A 21327-nucleotide genomic window follows, 5' to 3' on the forward strand; every position below is an offset into this window, starting at 1 on the left:
AACTTAATCAACTTGTATTGTATATTATGTAATCTTGAGATACCATAGACACGTATACAATGTTTCGACCTATCATGTCGACACATCTATATATATTTCGGAACAACCATAGACACTCTATATGTGAATGTTGGAGTTAGCTATACAGGGTTGAGGTTGATTCCAAAATATATATAGTTTGAGTTGTGATCAATACTGAGATACGTATACACTGGGTCGTGGATTGATTCAAGATAATATTTATCGATTTATTTCTGTACATCTAACTGTGGACAACTACTTGTAGGTTACTAACGAGGACAGCTGACTTAATAAACTTAAAACATCAAAATATATTAAAAGTGTTGTAAATATATTTTGAACATACTTTGATATATATGTATATATTGTTATAGGTTCGTGAATCAACCAGTGGCCAAGTCTTACTTCCCGACGAAGTAAAAATCTGTGAAAGTGAGTTATAGTCCCACTTTTAAAATCTAATATTTTTGGGATGAGAATACATGCAGGTTTTATAAATGATTTACAAAATAGACACAAGTACGTGAAACTACATTCTATGGTTGAATTATCGAAATCGAATATGCCCCTTTTTATTAAGTCTGGTAATCTAAGAATTAGGGAACAGACACCCTAATTGACGCGAATCCTAAAGATAGATCTATTGGGCCTAACAAACCCCATCCAAAGTACCGGATGCTTTAGTACTTCGAAATTTATATCATATCCGAAGGGTGTCCCGGAATGATGGGGATATTCTTATATATGCATCTTGTTATTGTCGGTTACCAGGTGTTCACCATATGAATGATTTTTATCTCTATGTATGGGATGTGTATTGAAATATGAAATCTTGTGGTCTATTGTTACGATTTGATATATATAGGTTAAACCTATAACTCACCAACATTTTTGTTGACGTTTAAAGCATGTTTATTCTCAGGTGAATACTAAGAGCTTCCGCTGTTGCATACTAAAATAAGGACAAGATTTGGAGTCCATGTTTGTATGATATTGTGTAAAAACTGCATTCAAGAAACTGATTTCGATGTAACATATTTGTATTGTAAACCATTATGTAATGGTCGTGTGTAAACGGGATATTTTAGATTATCATTATTTGATAATCTACGTAAAGCTTTTTAAACCTTTATTTATGAAATAAAGGTTATGGTTTGTTTTAAAAATGAATGCAGTCTTTGAAAAACGTCTCATATAGAGGTTAAAACCTCGCAACGAAATCAATTAATATGGAACGTTTTTAATCAATAAGAATGGGACATTTCACTTTCTGTCACCAATACCAGTTCAATGCCGCGGTGCGGCGTAGTTTGTCGCGGCGCGACACATAACATGTGCTGAGACTATCCTGCAACTTAATACCAAAATCCACATTTTAACCAATTCATTAACTCAAAACACATCAAATCATCATAAAGCATATTTAAACTTGATGAAACCAGTTTCTAACATCATTCGACGCTACAAACATCCTTTTAGTCAAGAAAACGCGTTTACACATTTCAAATACATCATTTGGTCCAAAAACTTGACGGAAGCATACATATCAAATACATAAAACTTGGCGTTGATAAGCGGTACCAATAGAGCTTGATTCAAAAAGAGACTTGCATTACCACTTACTCTAATGCCAATGCTCCGCTATCCTCAAACGGGTTCTTTACCTTCTCGATGACCTTTCATTCCTAAAACATAAAACAGCACGGGGGTAAGCTTTTACACTTAGTGAGTTATAGGCGAATAATATAGCATAATACTTTGGGCATAACAATCACATTACTTATCTTTCAACCTAACGGTTGCTTACTTACTTTCGGATCCGACTCTTACTTACCATAGACATAACTTACTAGGCTGACCCTAGTAATCATGTCTAAGCTAACCATAGGCATACTCTTATGCCTAAGCTACTTTAATCACATTTCAATTATACATATGCACATAGACACCCAAGGTGTCTAAGCTAAACCATCCATAGACAAGATTACTAAGCAACCTTAATAATCTTGCCTAAGCTAAACATCAACCATAGATACAATTATTAGGTGACCCTAATAATTCTATCTAAGCTATTCACCTAGTGCACTTAGTCGTTGCTCTCTTGCACGGATGCAATCCGAGAACACTAAGCCACACTTGACCCGCCCATTATACCCCCTATAAACTCACCTTGATTAAACGAAATTCCTTGGTTACTTGAAGCTCCTTGGCCTTGATTAGCACCTATACATGAGCTAATCTCGTCAATACCATAATTCAACAAAAATTACAACTTTCACAAGCTTTCTACACATTCATATATTTACACATTGACTTAACCCCCTATATACACTAATATACACATGAACACTTATATACATAACATTTTAACTTGTCACTTCCAATATAGTCACATTAACATGCCAACATCATTTCTTCAATCACACAATTCTCTAAATCATATCTTACAATCATAGTTTGCAATTCTTTCAAATATCTCATTAAACATCAAATGTGCATAGAAACTCATTTCTACTACTAGCAACCCTAAATCATCACTTATCCAAATTCCATTACTTACAATAACCACAACAATTCACATATAAACTTTCTTCTTTAAAAATTCTTAACTAAATTACAAAAACATTTCATTGAGGTATTTCATCAAACACATAGTATGCATGACTTGATTCTAAGCTAAAACATCACCAAATTCATCATATTCATATCATTCACTCAAAATGCAAGTTCATACATGAACTTACTTCCACAATTACTAACAAATTCGTTTTAAATCATACAAGTGTGCACATTTTCAACATACAACAACTTTTAAGTTTTAGATTCATCACAAACACCCAATAATAGTAATACTTAGGCATAAACATTCATACCTTGTCTCTAGGGGTTCAAGAACTCTAATTGTGCACAAAGGAGAAGAATTTGAAGAAATAAAACTTGCTAGAATGCTTAGAGTGCCTTAGATTTCAGTAATTTATAATTGCATGAACACAATTTCTTAATTGGAGCTTCCCTCTTCTTCCTCCTTGTTGAGTCGACACCCACAGCACACACACATACGTTCTGTATAATTTTTTTTTACAACTGATAATGATTTATCAGTATTTTTGTTCTTTTATTAAAATAACTTTGCTCAAATTGCACTTTCTACCCTCCCCACCAAAACTATAATGAGGGAGGTCCTTAGTTCTAACTTTGCACCTTTAGTCCCTTCTAACTTAACTAACAAACTTAACTCTTATCCATTTATTTATACAAAACATACCATCCATGTATATAACAATAAAATTACATAAAATAATACCTTAAATAATTGGGATGTTACAGTTTCATGTTAATCAGAGGTGCGTAGCATAGTTAGAATTAAACGTGAGAACGCAGAGTGATTTTGGTCAACCGATATTGGAGCGGCGCTCCAAGTGGAGCTCAAATAGGCATATGGGGGCCTTGAGTGGTGCTCCAGGGGCCTTGAGCGGCGCTCAGGGTGTCTGATCAGCAATCTGGGCAGTTTTGAACACTTAATGAACGAATCCAACTTCAAACAACCATAACTAATGAACCGTAAACATTCAAAACACGTATCTTATATCGTTGGAAAGGTAATTTAACGAGGAATACAACTAAACACATATCATCACTCAAATTCATCATTTATAATAACCAAGTCTTCACCGAATGATCGTTAGAAGTTCATCATTAAAGTTTCAAGTTCTAAAAATGCATTTCATGATTCGCGCATCCAATTTACACATACGATATTCCGTTTCGAAGGTAATTAAACATACAATACAACCTAACACTTACAAATAACATCTCATAGCATTCAATGCATCAAAAGTTAGTTTTAAAATCTATCAAACCCTAACCAAGAATCACAAAATCAAATATCATGTTAATGTGAGATTTTCATGTCATCCAACATACCAAATTGAAGCATATGAAGTAACTAACTCTTTGAATACACAAAAATTAACATCTAAAAACATCTCATCATCCAAAATCAAAGATTTAACAAACTCATTTCAAGTGTTCATGCTAGTTACTCAAAACAAACAAATCGAGTAAACCATTTACATATACAACAACCTAGTGAGCCATAAACACTAATTAACACCATTTCAAGTCTATAAAACGAATTTAGAGAAATCTAGAGTTTTTAGAAACCTTACCCCAAGTAGTGAAATTAGTATCAAAATGTAGAGGATGAAGAGAGGATTCCAAATATGCATTTTGTTTTGTTGTAAGCTTGCTAGATTCGATTTAGATGATGATTGAGTGATGTGGTGAGGTGAGAGCAAAAATGGAAGTATGAAAAAGCGAGAAGAGATGTGTGAAATGAAATGGGTGGTGGTGGTGGGTATTGACTAGTTGACTAGTCACTAGTTTGTCCACTTGACAACATTGGTCCCTCAAGTTTGAAAGCGGGTGCGTGAATTAACCGAACGAATTATTTTAAATACGCTAGAGTAAACGAGAGATGTTATAATTAAATAACAAAAATATTGTAAACGCTAATTAACGGAAAGTACGAATCTAGATAACGAAAGATATTATCTAAAAAAAACGGGCGTTAAAATAATTTAACGAAAAAAGGCGGGTCATTATACCTAAGGTGTTAGTTTTCGTAGTGTGTTCTTTCATTATGGTTGTTTTTTTGTTTAATTATGTTGTTTAAACCCAGATGCTTGAGGTTAGTTTGTAGTTGGTGTGAATTGTTGCGCTTGTTTGGTTTTTTCATTTTACCATAGAAGTTTTTCTTTTTTATGTTATTTCTTGAAAAAAAAAATCACCTTGATAAGCGTTGTTTTGAGTATCACCGAGTAATATGGTTCTGGCTTCCGTACAAAACAGATTTTATTTATAAAGCGCTTATTCAAACATCATAATAATAAAAAAAATCATGAAATGTAGAATGATAGCATTATGTAATTGAGAAAATCACTTAAATGATTAGTGTAGTTTCACGATTACTAGTGATTGCGTTACATCCATAAAAAATTATAAATCTTGCAAGCTCAACAGAAGATTACAATAACATCTAAAGAGGTCCATAAACATAAAATATTGTGAAAATTGTCACTGTAATACCACAACCAGCATTCATAATTTTCAAGAGCTCTTAACAGATACAGTAATACTTTTTGTGCAACCAACTTTATAGCTTCAATCCTTTCATCAACAAGTTTATGTAGCTGCTTCTCTTGTTTGATCTTATCATCCTCACTTATTTCAACCTCCTTTGATTCATCACCATCTCCAGTCGTCTTTAACATCACAAACGACATTTCAGGATCATACTCAGTCCCTCGTTTCCCACTTGTACATGTATCTTTATCGATGACATCAGCCCTGATACGGTCCAACACAATGGTCTTGAAATTCTCAAGGTATTTATCAGCGGGGTCAAGAGCTATGTAGATTAGAATCTCCCAGCATTGTCGAAACTGCTTTTTGTTGATTTTAAGAGTTTTTCTCACTTCTTCAATGGTGTCCGATGGTGGGCCAAATCGGGTGACGGTGGTTCTTTTAGCCAAGTTTTCCTCCTTTAGACGACCGACGACTGAGTTTAGTGAAGGCTGAATCGAGTCTAATGCAAGTAGACGGAGTATGTCGATACAAGCCCTTACATGTTGCAATGAGTCTAGTGGCTCTTCAATAGAGAGGTCATACACGTTATCTGAAACTACCATATTTGTGAGTACTTGAAGAAGATAGCCTCCATAACCCTTGCGTTGGTATTAAGGAAATACCAATATCTGTCATTAATAAGTCCACATAACATTCAAATAAGTGGCTTTTACAGAAGAAACAGTCAAAGAAATACTTGTCCTGTTTAGACCTACACATAACAATGTCTGTGCTGATCTAAACCCATTTTGACCTGTTTCTCAATCCACCCATTTTGCAACCTAACCAGAAATTATGACTGGCTACCCATATAGACCAGCAACCCACCCATATTGCCTCCTCTAAGAAAACAAAAGGCAAAAATTTTTGTATGGTTAACGAAAATGTGTGCTTTAAACTTGTCTAAAGGGTATATACCTGACCAAGTCTCAACCTACGACTGTTAGGGTAATGAAAGAACCGATAAAGAGCTGCAAAACCAAGCAGTTTTACTGGACTATCCTGCAGATCGGTTTTCTTCTTAACTAAAAGATAGATCTCCCAGTCAGGATCAGTGACATCAATGGGATTGCTACCTGATACAAAGATGCAAACGACTTAGACTAGATTATGCTTTAAATCAGTAAGAAAGTTAGCAACGTCATATGATTTATTCGGTAGGTGACAACAGCTGGATGTTACCATCAACAAGAAGAAGAACGAGTGGTACCAATCTACAGTACAGTAGACCCATAGATGTGCCCTCAACACGAACAACCTGATGAATAAAAAAGGTATAAGCCACTGCACTTACATATACATATACATATAAATGTACATACATACATATATACATACATACATACACACACACATAAAAGGAAAGCAACAACAACAACAACAACAACAAAATCCAATACCACAATGAGTGGTGTATGGGGGAGGTGAGATGTAGACAATCCCTCCCCTATCCGAGAATAGAAACAAGTCCTTTCTCTACCCAGAAAGTAGAGAAAGTCATCCCTCTCTCTATTCGACGAATAAAGAGATTGCTTCCGAGTGGACCTCCGGCCAATGAGTAAAAAGTTTTTTTTTTTTTTAGTATAAAAAAATTAAAATAGAAATAAAAATAAAAATAAAAATAAAAATAAAATTGAGACGCCATGAAAATGGTAGAATCAAATTTTCATGGGTTTTAAAACCAGCCTGGGATTCACTTTAGGCTCTAAACGGCAGTCAAGACGCCAATAAATCGACGCTTGTTGTTGGCCCAAAAAAAGAGCCAAATAGTAGTAGTAGTAGTAGTAGTAGTAGTAGTAGTAGTAGATAGTAATAGTAATAGTAATAGTAACAGTAATAGTAAAAGGAGTGACGGTAAGGAGTAATAATAATAATAATAATAATAAGAGTACTATAGTAAAGGTAGTAGTAATATAAAAATAATAATAATAATAATAATAATAATAATAATAATAATAATAATAATAATAATAATAATAATAATAATAATAATAACAATAATAATAATAAAAATAATAATAATGCTAGTAATAATAATACAGATACTACAAAAATTAATAATAATAAGAGATAGTAAATAAAAATAATAGTAATATTAATAATATCAAATTACTACAACTAATACTAATAGTAATAGCGATAATAATAATACTAATACTAATACAAATACTAATAATAATAATAACACTAATCGTGATCATAATAATAATAATACTAACAATAATAATAATAAACATATACATGATAAAAATTATAATCCTAATAATAATTATAGCACTAAAAATAATAATAATAATAATAAAAATAATAATAATATAATAATAACAATAATAATAATAATAACAATAGTAAAAATAATAATAATACAATTAATGACAATAATAATAATAATAATGACAATAATAATAATAACAATAACAATAATAATAATAATAATAATAATAATAATAATAATAATAATAATAATAATAATAATAATAATAATAATAATAATAATAATAATAATAATAATAATAATAATAATAATAATAATAATAATAATAATAATAATAATAATAATAATAATAATAATAATAATAATAATAATAATAATAATAATAATAATAATAATAATAATAATAATAATAATAATAATAATAATAATAATAATAATAATAATAATAATAATAATAATAATAATAATAATAATAATAATAATAATAATAATAATAATAATAATAATAATAATAATAATAATAATAATAATAATAATAATAATAATAATAATAATAATAATAATAATAATAATAATAATAATAATAATAATAATAATAATAATAATAATAATAATAATAATAATAATAATAATAATAATAATAATAATAATAATAATAATAATAATAATAATAATAATAATAATAATAATAATAATAATAATAATAATAATAATAATAATAATAATAATAATAATAATAATAATAATAATAATAATAATAATAATAATAATAATAATAATAATAATAATAATAATAATAATAATAATAATAATAATAATAATAATAATAATAATAATAATAATAATAATAATAATAATAATAATAATAATAATAATAATAATAGAAAGCAACCCTACTCGACTATTCTTATTCTAGCCCTCCACGCATTTCTATCAGAAGTCATGTCCTCAGTCAACAAAAGCTCCCTCATGTCGAGCCTTATTCTATCCATCCACCTACGAGTAGGTCTACCTCTCCTCCTTACACTGTCGACCGTGAGTGCCTCGACTCTTCTAACCGGGGCAATACGTGGTCTCCTCATCACATGTCCAAACCATCGAAGCCGTTTCTGTAAAAGGAAAGCATATTGAAATAAAGTGTCTGAGAACAATCCAAAAAGACCCTATTTCTGTAATTTAAGCTTGCAAAAGATTAATCAGAAACTGCAGAAAATAATGTGAAACATACCTCCAGCTCAGAACAGTCAGCATTCAAATTCTTGCTATACTGTGGTGGGATATTTTGTTGAATTATTTTTGCACTTGAGACCATAGATCTGTGAATAAGCAAGTATTAAGAAACCAAAAAACAAAACAAATAACAGAAATTTCATGAGGAAGTCATACTTGATATAATGACTCTCGGTGGAAAATGTTTTGAGGAAGTCATCTTTTGTCTCAATAAGATTATCTGCAAATATTTTCTAGTCAGACAGAAAATAAACAGTAATCAGCATTAAACTATTGCATACATAAGAATATCAATAGTAAATAGTAAGGGGAAATGGGGGGGTTACTATAAAGTCTGATTAGGTTGACTAGAAATACTTTTGCACAGAATTTTAAATGTAAGAGTCAATAAGATTACAAAGATAATCTTCTTAACACAACAGAATTATGATATTACAATTAAAACTTTTTTAGAGGTTTTGTGTATCAAAGATACACGACATGTCATGATAGATTAGTGGAACTTTTGACCCAACTAGCCTGTATACGAGTAATTAGGCTATAATGTCCACCATATCAAATATCAAATATTAAAAATAAAAAGCTAAGTACTTGATAATTACCTCAAGGGAAGAATGTGATGGCCCGTACAAAACCATCGTGTACGAATCATCAACAACAGGATCATTACAAGGTTAAGTACTATATGCTGTAATTAAAGAAGTTGCATTCATGATAAAAAGGCGATGTCATAACCGACATCAAATGTTTTACATTCCAAAAACATGCTTCGCTAAGTAGAAGCAATAAATAAGTGTACGTGACCCCAAAGGTCGCTACATAACATAGTTTCAAAAGTAAATAAGTTTGAATGCAAGATAAGTAGTCATGCGATAACAACTCTAATCAGCGGGTTCTACAGCACGACTAGTACACAGCGGAAGCAACCTCAAGCACCTGAGAAATACATGCTTAAAAACGTCAACACAACGGTTGGTGAGCTATAGTTTAAGTATAACAGTATGTAAGGTAGGCCACGAGATTTCAGTGCTACAAGAGCGTTTCAAAACAGTATGATAAAGTATATGTTAACCGTGGGCACTTGGTAACTAACTTAACGTTTAAAATACCCCCTGAAAGTACACTTGGCGAGTGCGTATGTTACGAAGTATTAAACACTCGTTGACTGCTAGCGCGACTAGCCCGAGTGGGGATGTCAAACCCTATGGATCCATATCTAAGATTCGCGTTCACCGGTTCATAAACCAATGATTAAACGTTACCGAGCTAAAGGGAATGTTTCTGCCGTTATATAACCCACACATATATAAGTTTAAGTACTCGTGCCTAGTATGTAAAACATAAAATCCGCATGTATTCTCAGTTCCCAAAATAAGTTAAAGTAAAAAGGGAATGCTATAACTCACAATGATATGTAGCGGTAAAGTAGTAGTCGGGAAAGGTGTGCAAGTAAATGGTCCGAAGTCCTCAACCTAAGTCAAATAGTACTAAGTCAGTAAATCGTCTTAATAGGTTTAAAAGTATGTAATTAAGGTCTTAAGGGTCATCATCATTCATCATCAAACAAAAGGCGTAAAGTAAGTTTCGTTTATGAAAGTAGTTTTCAACAAAGTCTGACTTCAGTCAGTCGCCACGGCCTCTACCCTTAGTGAATTAAGGTGAGACCAGTGGCCACGGCTCCGTCTATGAGTCCCTTAAGTGTGGTAAAATTTACAGAAGCAAACTCGTCTTGGTTTGACCGTGGCGATGGTCTAAGTGCGAGTAGGTCAGAAATTTCTGCACAACGTTAAAGGACATAGTAACGATCGGAGGGCCATAAATCCTAAACCGTAACTCGGATTATGACGAGTCCTATATGAAAAGTTATCTACTCGAAAAGTTCTATCTAAAAATCAAGGTTAGAACAGCCCAGGTCTACTGGTCTGTTCCAGAAGCATAAGGTCAGTAGGTTTTGGACAGAACAGTGAGTTTAAAAGGGTTCCGGTGGTCTTGGTGCTTGATGTTCATCATGGCTCTCATCCTTGATGCATATAGCTTCAAGTGTACAACTCATTGATGTATCTACATCATCTTAACCAAGTCTTGACCATCATAACCCATGTGCAAGTCTAAGACATGAAGCACAACTCACTTAAGAGTTGTATGAAGTTTGATGAACCAAAGTTGCATCAAAGTCTTAGATCTAACACATACATGGACTTTAAAGCTAATAACAAGTTACAAACTTAAAAGTAAACTAACTAATCAAGATCATAAGTAGTAGAACATAGTTCTTAGTTTGATCTTGAAGATCCAAGACTCAAAAGTCTAGATCCAAAGTTACATTTAAAGAAAACTTGTTTGTGTGTTCTTGAACTTCCAAGGTTAACTTGATTTGTTCAAGAGATATGAGATCAAGACTAACTTGTAGTACTTGACCATATAAACTAACTACATGAAATTAAAGTGCAAGAAGAAGTAAACTTAAATAAACAAGAAAAGGTTCATGGTTGTTCATACTTTAAAGATTCAAACCAAAGTTTGATCTTTAGAAAGTAAACTTTAGAGTTTACTTCATGAACTTCAAGTAGGTCTTTCAACCATGAACTTTATAATCTTTTGAAACAAATAATGTGTAGCGACCCGACCAAAACCGTTATTGACGGCGCCGCTACTTAGGTCCCGTTGCGTGGTTATAGTCCCTATATGAGACTCGTTTGACCAAAATTATGTCGCATTCATTTGAAAGGTACAAGACTTGCAAGTTTAGTTTACAAAACCGTTCGACAACAAGTCTAAGTTTACAAAAGTCATAAAGTATAAATGAAATAACTTGCGACATAATATAAGTTGAAAAACACAGTTGCTATAAATAGCGTAAGTATGTAAACAAAAGTTTGAATCCAAAGGTGCTATCACTAGCGTATGTATGTATCTTGACTCCAAGCAAATAATCAGAGTGTATGCATGTATGCATGACCCCAAGCAAGTATGAGTGTACGCGGAAGCATGTATCAAATAGCCAAGTATGAACCTGAGAAAACATATAGAAAACTGTCAACGAAAAACGTTGGTGAGATCATAAATGTATTTGTAAAAGTATACTTTGAACCACAATAGTTTGTATAGATGATTATCCAAATCGTATTTATTCCGAAGAATGTAGTTTGTATTACGAGCACCCAATTACCAAAGCTTAACTGAATCTTCCCTCTGAATTTTGAATATAGTGTTAGAACATACACTATGCACGTTGAAATTATATTTCATCCACTAACGGTAGCGAACCGTCTGAATGAGGGTTCGTTAAACCCGTATGGCCACACAACATAATCACTCGCTTACACTTACACCCTGCAAGTGGAACTAATGATAATTGGATTGAGGACTTTTGTTCTAACTCGTCTGTATCTTTGCTCTTGTATTCGCATTTGTATCCAAAGTATGAAAGTATAAACCGTATAAATGTATATAAAGTATATGTTTCTCAGCCCACGATTTAAAAGTATAAAAGTATTTGCAAAGGTGGGACTATGATCTCACCTCGAGTGCACGAGTATAAATGTACTTCACAAAGTAAACGTGTGCATGAATGTTGCTTAGCCTTGACCTAAACAAGTAAGTTGTATCAATTAACCGGTTACGACACAAGGTCGGGTGAAATGTGTTCAATTAGTCCTATGGCTCGTTACGACTCGAATAGTATAGCATGTGAATCACGTTGTCAAGTTTCATGCAAGAATCAAGTATAAAAGCATGTTAGAACGATTGTAATAAAGTTTGAGTTGACATTTCAAAACCTTACCATTAGAAAGGAAATCTTATTACGTTTCCAACGATATTTGATTCATCGAAAACGGAGTTACGGTCAAAAAGTTATGGCCAAAACAAGTTTGCTGAAGTTCGGATGAAACAGGCAATTGTCACGGCGCGACAAATTGCTCCGCGGCGCGACAAATGCCTATGTTGAAGGTCAGAAAGCCTGAAAAACATGTTCTAAAATCACCCTTTGGGCCACGGCGCGACAAATTGCTCCGCGGCGCGACAAATAACGTGGTCTGGTGCCTGGTCAGTTTCAAAAGTTCAAGTCTTGATCCAAAATTCAATTTAGCACAAAACGCAAACCGTAAACACTTAGAATACGCATCTTATATCATTGGAAAGCTCTTTTGACAAGGAATACAATTAAATACCTTTCACAAGCACAAACATCAATTACTATAACCGAAAACTCGTCAATTGATCAAGAAGGGTTTATTTTCAAAGTTTCAAGTTCGTAAAACGTATTTTATGATTCGGGAATCCAATTTACACATACGATATGCCGTTTTGAAGGTAATGAAGCATACATTACAACTAAACACTTACTAATAACATTTCATGGCATTCGAAACATTAAAAGCTCGTTTTAAGTCTATCAAACCCTAACCACAATCCGCAAAAATCAATATTCATGTTTTTGAAGTTTCCTTAATCAACCTACGCATCAAAACGAAGCTAGTGATACTAGTAACACAATTAAAACATGAACTTTAACAATTTAACAACATTAACTCATCCAAAATCAAAGATTTAGCACACCCATTTCAAATGTTCAAACTAGTTACTCAAAACAACGAATCGAGCAAACAAAACATATATTCATGTTATACACGAGCCATAGACACTAACTAACACCATTTCAAGTCAAAAACACGAATTTAAAGAAATCTAGAGTTTTAGAAATGTTACCCAAACGAGATGAAGTTTGTATCAAAATGTAGAGGATGAAGAGAGGATCACGAAAATGTAATCGGATTTGTTGTGAGCTTCCAAGATTGAATTTAGATGATGAATGATTGAATTTGGGTGTTTGTGTGTGTGTTCTTGATAGAGAGAAAGAGAGAGAGGTGGAGGTGATTGAATGGAGGAGGGTGAAGGTTGACTAGTTGACCTAGTCATCTCTTTGCCCTCTTGGCAAGTTTAGTCCCTCAAGTTTCAAAGCGGGTGCGGGAATTAACCAAACGAATATTTTAAAAACGCTCGAGTAGACGAGTGATGTTATAATTAAATAGCGGGAATATAATGAACGTTACTCACGGAAACTATTAATTTAAATACGAAAGATTACATTTTTAAAAAAAAAAAGACGGTGTTAAAATTAAATTTAACGGAAAAACGCGGGATGTTACATTATCCACAACTCAAAAGAAATTTCGTCCCGAAATTTAGTTGGAAGTAGTAGTTGTTGAATCTTACTCGAGATCTTGCGTTGTAAATTCTACGAATAAGTGAAGGTACGTCCTTGAGTATTTCCACGAATTTTGACGGTCGGGATCATATGTTGTTTTAAGGTTTGGCTTCACGATTTATGGTTTCAACCGGTCCTCCTAGGAAGTGAGGGTTATAGTCGATAGTGAGTTCATCAAAGGAGATAACAAGTTCTCGTTTCGCAAAACACGTCTTTGAGTTGATACATCGAATGTAGGATAAACGGAGACTCAAAATGAGTCGGAAAAGTCTAAACGGCTAGCGACGGGTCCAAAACACCCCAAGAATTTAAAGGATCAAAATATCGCGGATTTAGCTTCCTACGTTTCCCGAAATGGATTGCACCTTTCCAGGGTGCGACTCTTAACGTGACGCGGTTTCCCACGTGGAATTTGAAATGTTTACGTCTAACATCGGCGTAGCTCTTGGTGATTACGAGTCGCGTAGGGTTTTACCTGAATATGAATAAATTTTCTCGGTTGCTCATGAATAACCTCGGCCCCGGTGAATTGATCATCGTTTACTTTGTTCGACAAAAGAGAATGACGTTTCCGGTCACATGTGGTTTCAAAAGGAGTGACGTTAAAACTCGAATGAAAATCATTGTAGTACGAGGATTCGGTTTAAGGAAAATACTTTTCTCAAGTAAATTTGAAGTTGGTAATACAAACTTGTATTATGGTTTCCAAGGTTTAAATCGCATGTTTGTTCGGTCCGTCGGGTTGTGGATGGTACGCGGTACTCATGTTTAAACGCGGTCCCGAGGCTTTTTGTAAGGTACTCCAAAATCTAGAAATGAAACGAGGATCTCGATCCGAAACGGGGTATATTTCCCTAAGGCATATTGAACAAGTTTGCTAGGAATTGAAAACGTTAGCTAGGACAAGTTTCTCAAGAAAATTCGCGTCGCGGAAGATTTATCGGTTTCCAAAAATGTTCATCGGGACTATTCACCCTCGAGGCGAATACTAGTATAACGTGGAGAGTCTCTCTCTCCATTGAGAGTTTAGAATAAAAGATTTCCTGAACCGGAATTTTTGAGGGTGATGCAAGAGAAGTTTCCGCCCCGATGTAAGCATAACGAGTAAATTGTAGTTAGTCAATAAGACTGCGCGAGGACGAGCTAGTATACACGTGTAACATACGGTTGAAGTCGAGAAGAATCGGTAATTCATTCGGAAGCATAAGTATAGTTCGACAAAAGTCGAAGGGGTGTCCCCGGTATGGTTGTTATCAATATTCTCGGAGTTTTCGGATGTCCAAACATGAAAAGATGAAGTCATGTACATGGCACATGGTGGTGTTTAGGTTGATCGAGTCTAACCACCATCACGCGTCACTAGAACTTTGGTATGTCTTACCGTAATATAACCACGTTGATCGAGTGTCGTTATATTACGCCAAATCATACTTCCATTCCCACATCACTCCATGAGTTCAAGTTCGTGTCATCGTGAAAATCTAAAATGAACAAAATGTAACGACGTCTCAAACATGATTCGTATTGAATCGAAAGAATTAGTGCAACTCTAAAGATGCGTTCCCCGAGGGAAGTGTATAAGTGATTGTTCACGTCAATGCGGTTCGAATCAGACAATAAAGTAGTTAGGTATGAAAAGAGTAACGAGTCATGATAGCGAGTAGTACGCAACCGTAGCGATAAATAGTGATGACGATACTCACCTAGAGTAGTGACAGTGACTTTACAATACTCATGGATAGTAAGCTAAGACGGGGTGGATAACAACCAAAAATTTGAGTTCCCGAGCTAGAGTAGCTAACGAAGTCGCGGTCATCCGTACGCGTATGAATCTTGAATTCACGTGTTTTACCAAAAATTGGCGGAATACGAGTTCGTATGATGAAGGTTGGGTACCATTAAAAAGTTTGCCTAAGAATGATTCAAGTATAATGCACAAGTAGTCAAGTAAGTGCTATCTATAGCAATGTATGTCAGAATGCAAATGCTAACTATCCGGTTGTAGTCTAGACTCACTAATGCGTCCTAACGACTCTGTTAGACACACTAATGCACGTCCTAGTTCCCTACAACCAACGCTCTGATACCATCTGTAGCGACCCGACCAAAACCGTTATTGACGGCGCCGCTACTTAGGTCCCGTTGCGTGGTTATAGTCCCTATATGAGACTCGTTTGACCAAAATTATGTCGCATTCATTTGAAAGGTACAAGACTTGCAAGTTTAGTTTACAAAACCGTTCGACAACAAGTCTAAGTTTACAAAAGTCATAAAGTATAAATGAAATAACTTGCGACATAATATAAGTTGAAAAACACAGTTGCTATAAATAGCGTAAGTATGTAAACAAAAGTTTGAATCCAAAGGTGCTATCACTAGCGTATGTATGTATCTTGACTCCAAGCAAATAATCAGAGTGTATGCATGTATGCATGACCCCAAGCAAGTATGAGTGTACGCGGAAGCATGTATCAAATAGCCAAGTATGAACCTGAGAAAACATTTAGAAAACTGTCAACGAAAAACGTTGGTGAGATCATAAATGTATTTGTAAAAGTATACTTTGAACCACAATAGTTTGTATAGATGATTATCCAAATCGTATTTATTCCGAAGAATGTAGTTTGTATTACGAGCACCCAATTACCAAAGCTTAACTGAATCTTCCCTCTGAATTTTGAATATAGTGTTAGAACATACACTATGCACGTTGAAATTATATTTCATCCACTAACGGTAGCGAACCGTCTGAATGAGGGTTCGTTAAACCCGTATGGCCACACAACATAATCACTCGCTTACACTTACACCCTGCAAGTGGAACTAATGATAATTGGATTGAGGACTTTTGTTCTAACTCGTCTGTATCTTTGCTCTTGTATTCGCATTTGTATCCAAAGTATGAAAGTATAAACCGTATAAATGTATATAAAGTATATGTTTCTCAGCCCACGATTTAAAAGTATAAAAGTATTTGCAAAGGTGGGACTATGATCTCACCTCGAGTGCACGAGTATAAATGTACTTCACAAAGTAAACGTGTGCATGAATGTTGCTTAGCCTTGACCTAAACAAGTAAGTTGTATCAATTAACCGGTTACGACACAAGGTCGGGTGAAATGTGTTCAATTAGTCCTATGGCTCGTTACGACTCGAATAGTATAGCATGTGAATCACGTTGTCAAGTTTCATGCAAGAATCAAGTATAAAAGCATGTTAGAACGATTGTAATAAAGTTTGAGTTGACATTTCAAAACCTTACCATTAGAAAGGAAATCTTATTACGTTTCCAACGATATTTGATTCATCGAAAACGGAGTTACGGTCAAAAAGTTATGGCCAAAACAAGTTTGCTGAAGTTCGGATGAAACAGGCAATTGTCACGGCGCGACAAATTGCTCCGCGGCGCGACAAATGCCTATGTTGAAGGTCAGAAAGCCTGAAAAACATGTTCTAAAATCACCCTTTGGGCCACGGCGCGACAAATTGCTCCGCGGCGCGACAAATAACGTGGTCTGGTGCCTGGTCAGTTTCAAAAGTTCAAGTCTTGATCCAAAATTCAATTTAGCACAAAACGCAAACCGTAAACACTTAGAATACGCATCTTATATCATTGGAAAGCTCTTTTGACAAGGAATACAATTAACTACCTTTCACAAGCACAAACATCAATTACTATAACCGAAAACTCGTCAATTGATCAAGAAGGGTTTATTTTCAAAGTTTCAAGTTCGTAAAACGTATTTTATGATTCGGGAATCCAATTTACACATACGATATGCCGTTTTGAAGGTAATGAAGCATACATTACAACTAAACACTTACTAATAACATTTCATGGCATTCGAAACATTAAAAGCTCGTTTTAAGTCTATCAAACCCTAACCACAATCCGCAAAAATCAATATTCATGTTTTTGAAGTTTCCTTAATCAACCTACGCATCAAAACGAAGCTAGTGATACTAGTAACACAATTAAAACATGAACTTTAACAATTTAACAACATTAACTCATCCAAAATCAAAGATTTAGCACACCCATTTCAAATGTTCAAACTAGTTACTCAAAACAACTAATCGAGCAAACAAAACATATATTCATGTTATACACGAGCCATAGACACTAACTAACACCATTTCAAGTCAAAAACACGAATTTAAAGAAATCTAGAGTTTTAGAAATGTTACCCAAACGAGATGAAGTTTGTATCAAAATGTAGAGGATGAAGAGAGGATCACGAAAATGTAATCGGATTTGTTGTGAGCTTCCAAGATTGAATTTAGATGATGAATGATTGAATTTGGGTGTTTGTGTGTGTGTTCTTGATAGAGAGAAAGAGAGAGAGGTGGAGGTGATTGAATGGAGGAGGGTGAAGGTTGACTAGTTGACCTAGTCATCTCTTTGCCCTCTTGGCAAGTTTAGTCCCTCAAGTTTCAAAGCGGGTGCGGGAATTAACCAAACGAATATTTTAAAAACGCTCGAGTAGACGAGTGATGTTATAATTAAATAGCGGGAATATAATGAACGTTACTCACGGAAACTATTAATTTAAATACGAAAGATTACATTTTTAAAAAAAAAAAGACGGTGTTAAAATTAAATTTAACGGAAAAACGCGGGATGTTACATAATGTAGAACATAAACTAGTAAGCTTAGTTCTTGTTTGTTCTTGAAAACACAAGATATTATGAAGATTTCAAACTAGTAAGTTTGATTCTTGAAAGCTAGTAATTAAGTAACAAGAAACTACAAAGTAAGTAACAACAACATGATTTAATTAACTAGTAATCAAAGACAAGTAACATTTAAATAAAAGAATGATGATGATGAAGATGTAGAATTCAGTTTTTAGAAGTAAAAAGGAGAGAGAAGTTATCTTGCTACTTACAAGATTTGAGAGAAAAGCAAGAGAGAAAAGAGAGTAAACTTGGAAGTATTTTTGTGTGTGTGTTTGAGAATGAGATTTACAAGTAACAAGTAATGTAAAAAAAATGATTTGAATCCCATCCCACCCTTGGTAACCCACGGTTTTGCTGCAGAATAATGGGGGGAGGGATTAGTTTGGTGGTCACTTGCAAGTAAAGCTTCAAAAGTTGGATAATGGGGATGCATGCATGGGAAGTGTATGTTAACTAGATTCCAAGTGAACCAAAACTAGCTAGTTAATGTCCAAGTATCACTTACACTTTCAAGACATGGGCTAAAATGTCCATTAACAATGTAGGGTGGGCTTGGTAGTCCACTAACATGAGTCCATTACACTAACAAAGCCCAAGTTCAAATAAATCACAAGTTAAACCAATTAAAGCCCAAGTAACTAACTAATAGCCTTAGTTAATTAAAATGATTAATAAATTTAATCATAAATGTAAATAATATCTAAAAATATTATTCGTGAAAGTTCCGGGTGTCACAAAGACGTTTCGGGCCCTTAAAAGTCAAGTACGGGCAATCATGGCAACATGTAAATGTAATAACGTACATTCGTTTAATCACACGTATTAATAATAATAATTTTTAATAAATAAATGTTGGAAATTCCAGGGTCGTTACAAAGAATTAAGATCTGTGATTCCTTTTCCAGCCTTTACGAGTGACATACGAAATCAACCATTGAAAACGCATTAAGTTAAATATGTAAGTACAAAAACTATCGTCGAAGAGTAAAAGGACACTTTAGAATGACAAAATGCATGGTATACAAAAGAGGTACTTACGTCAGATGTGCTCTCAAAAGAAATATCAGCATATGCTTGAAATGATATGTTGTTGATCCAAACAGTGATCTGCAGTAATTTATGCCCATACAAAATTTTGAATCAGCACACATACATCAGTCCATATAGTATGCAAACACAAATGCAAATTTGTTTTTCACAGAGCATCAAGATAACAAACAATCGGAATATATATTCAGAGGATGGTTATCAATGATAAACATCTAGATATGTATGCCATAAAGATTTTTAAAATGTGCTCTTGCATACCCTAGAGACAATACCTTTGACCCTTGGTGGCCGTATATTTTTCCATCTTCTTCAAAGAAAGTACTCAAGTCAACAGGTTCAATAGGAAAGCTTTCTGGAGATCCCACTTCATCTTCTCTAGACACTACAATATATATGTATTTATACAATATAACATGTTATCATCAGAGCAAAAGAGATCAAACGGTGCTTGAGAAAACATGATTCATGTAGAAACAAAGAAAGTAAAATAACTAGGAGTCTAGGACTATTCTCCATGTACCTTGCACTCACGTTTGCTTTGCATGTAATACATCAATAAACTAACTTAAAAATGATTTCAGAACAAACCAGGATTTCAAAATGAATGTTTCCGAAAAAATATATGATTAAAAATAGAGTATATAAATTAGTTACTTGCACATGAACTAATCTACATACATGAACTAATCTACATGTACCTTACACTCACGTTTTATTTGCATGTAATAGATCAATAAACGAACTTAAAAATGATTTTGGAACAATTTCTAGAATTCAAAATGACTGTTTCTGAGAAAATTTGAACAAAAATAGAGTATATAAATTAGTAACTTGCAAAATTTCACTTAAACTATAAAAATTCACTTCCCATGCAACTCCTAGTCTCCTACCCTGTTTCACCATATCTAATTATGTTACCCCTAGATAATCATTGTGCCAAATACTAAAAAAAATAAGTTCCAACTTCAACATTGAGTATCTTTGCATTCAAAATTTCAAATTAACAACTGGAAGTAAGTGTGGCAAAGAGCCATGCCACTTGTGACCGCGCCTCCTTAAGATCTCAATTCGAGCTAATCAAAAAAGTAAATGATAATAACAGCAGTGTATATGATGAATATTATACATTCATACACTTGATAGTCTCAAAATTTCCATATACTGTAATGCTTGAAACACGCTGAACTCAAGCTCTAACTCGGTTAATCAGTTTACCCAAACAATAAGCCAACAACATCTACAGTAACAGTGCAAAGCCTGCAACTAGCTACCTAATTTGAGCACATTTCTGAAAATAAACCCCAATATGCTCTCGAATAATAGAAATTCTCAAATAGAGATATTAAACGGTATAAATAAATAAAAGTTACCTGAGCTAAATTAAATGATTATATAGCTGGAAGTAATTAAAAAGGGAAAAACATACTGAAATAGATTTTAATGCAGTCATTCGGTTGAACACCTTCATCTATAGACGAAAACAATAAAATTATGTCAATTAGTGAAGACAAAAGTAAACTTACTATGATAAAATCAAAAGGAAACTTACAAATATTGTTGATTCCGACCTTTCGTCGCCTTTTAGGATCGGAAACGGTGGTATCAGATGATTGATGCTTCGTTCCCGCGGGAAATGGAAGTAATGTGTGTGCTACCGTGCGGGTGTGGAGTGGACTGTGCTTATATATTATAGCCTATATAAGGGTTAGTCAAGACCAAATTATTTAAACAGATAAATGACTCTTCTCCCCCATTTCGTACTGATATACTCCGTAATAATGTATACTTTACAGA

At 33.8% G+C, this 21327-nt stretch overlaps 2 protein-coding genes across 2 annotated transcripts; both read right to left on the minus strand.

The window, feature by feature from the left end:
* Positions 1 to 5036: 5036 nt before the first annotated feature.
* On the minus strand, positions 5037 to 5711 carry LOC139843169 (histone acetyltransferase type B catalytic subunit-like). Its single transcript, XM_071833236.1, has one exon. It carries the CDS (start codon positions 5709 to 5711, stop codon positions 5037 to 5039), a length of 675 nt encoding a protein of 224 aa, XP_071689337.1.
* On the minus strand, positions 5074 to 21153 carry LOC139904325 (histone acetyltransferase type B catalytic subunit-like). The gene is made up of 5 exons (XM_071886260.1): positions 21083 to 21153; positions 20960 to 21001; positions 6331 to 6406; positions 6067 to 6224; positions 5074 to 5777 (listed from the first exon to the last, which is right to left on the minus strand). Exons 2-5 carry the CDS (start codon positions 20999 to 21001, stop codon positions 5760 to 5762), a joined length of 294 nt encoding a protein of 97 aa, XP_071742361.1. The 5' UTR covers positions 21083 to 21153; the 3' UTR covers positions 5074 to 5759.
* Positions 21154 to 21327: the final 174 nt, after the last annotated feature.

The sequence above is a fragment of the Rutidosis leptorrhynchoides genome, chromosome 4 (assembly GCF_046630445.1).
Source record: "Rutidosis leptorrhynchoides isolate AG116_Rl617_1_P2 chromosome 4, CSIRO_AGI_Rlap_v1, whole genome shotgun sequence".
NCBI lineage: Eukaryota > Viridiplantae > Streptophyta > Magnoliopsida > Asterales > Asteraceae > Rutidosis > Rutidosis leptorrhynchoides.

Coding starts and splice junctions, on each gene's coding strand:
- LOC139904325 (XM_071886260.1), bottom strand. CDS start 21,001: ATGAAGGTGTTCAACCGAATGACTGCATTAAAATCTATTTCA. Junction 6,407..20,959: donor CTGCATTAAAATCTATTTCA/GTATGTTTTTCC, acceptor TTTATTCATCAG/GTTGTTCGTGTTGAGGGCAC. Junction 6,225..6,330: donor CGTTCTTCTTCTTGTTGATG/GTAACATCCAGC, acceptor TCTTTGTATCAG/GTAGCAATCCCATTGATGTC.
- LOC139843169 (XM_071833236.1), bottom strand. CDS start 5,711: ATGGTAGTTTCAGATAACGTGTATGACCTCTCTATTGAAGAGCCACTA.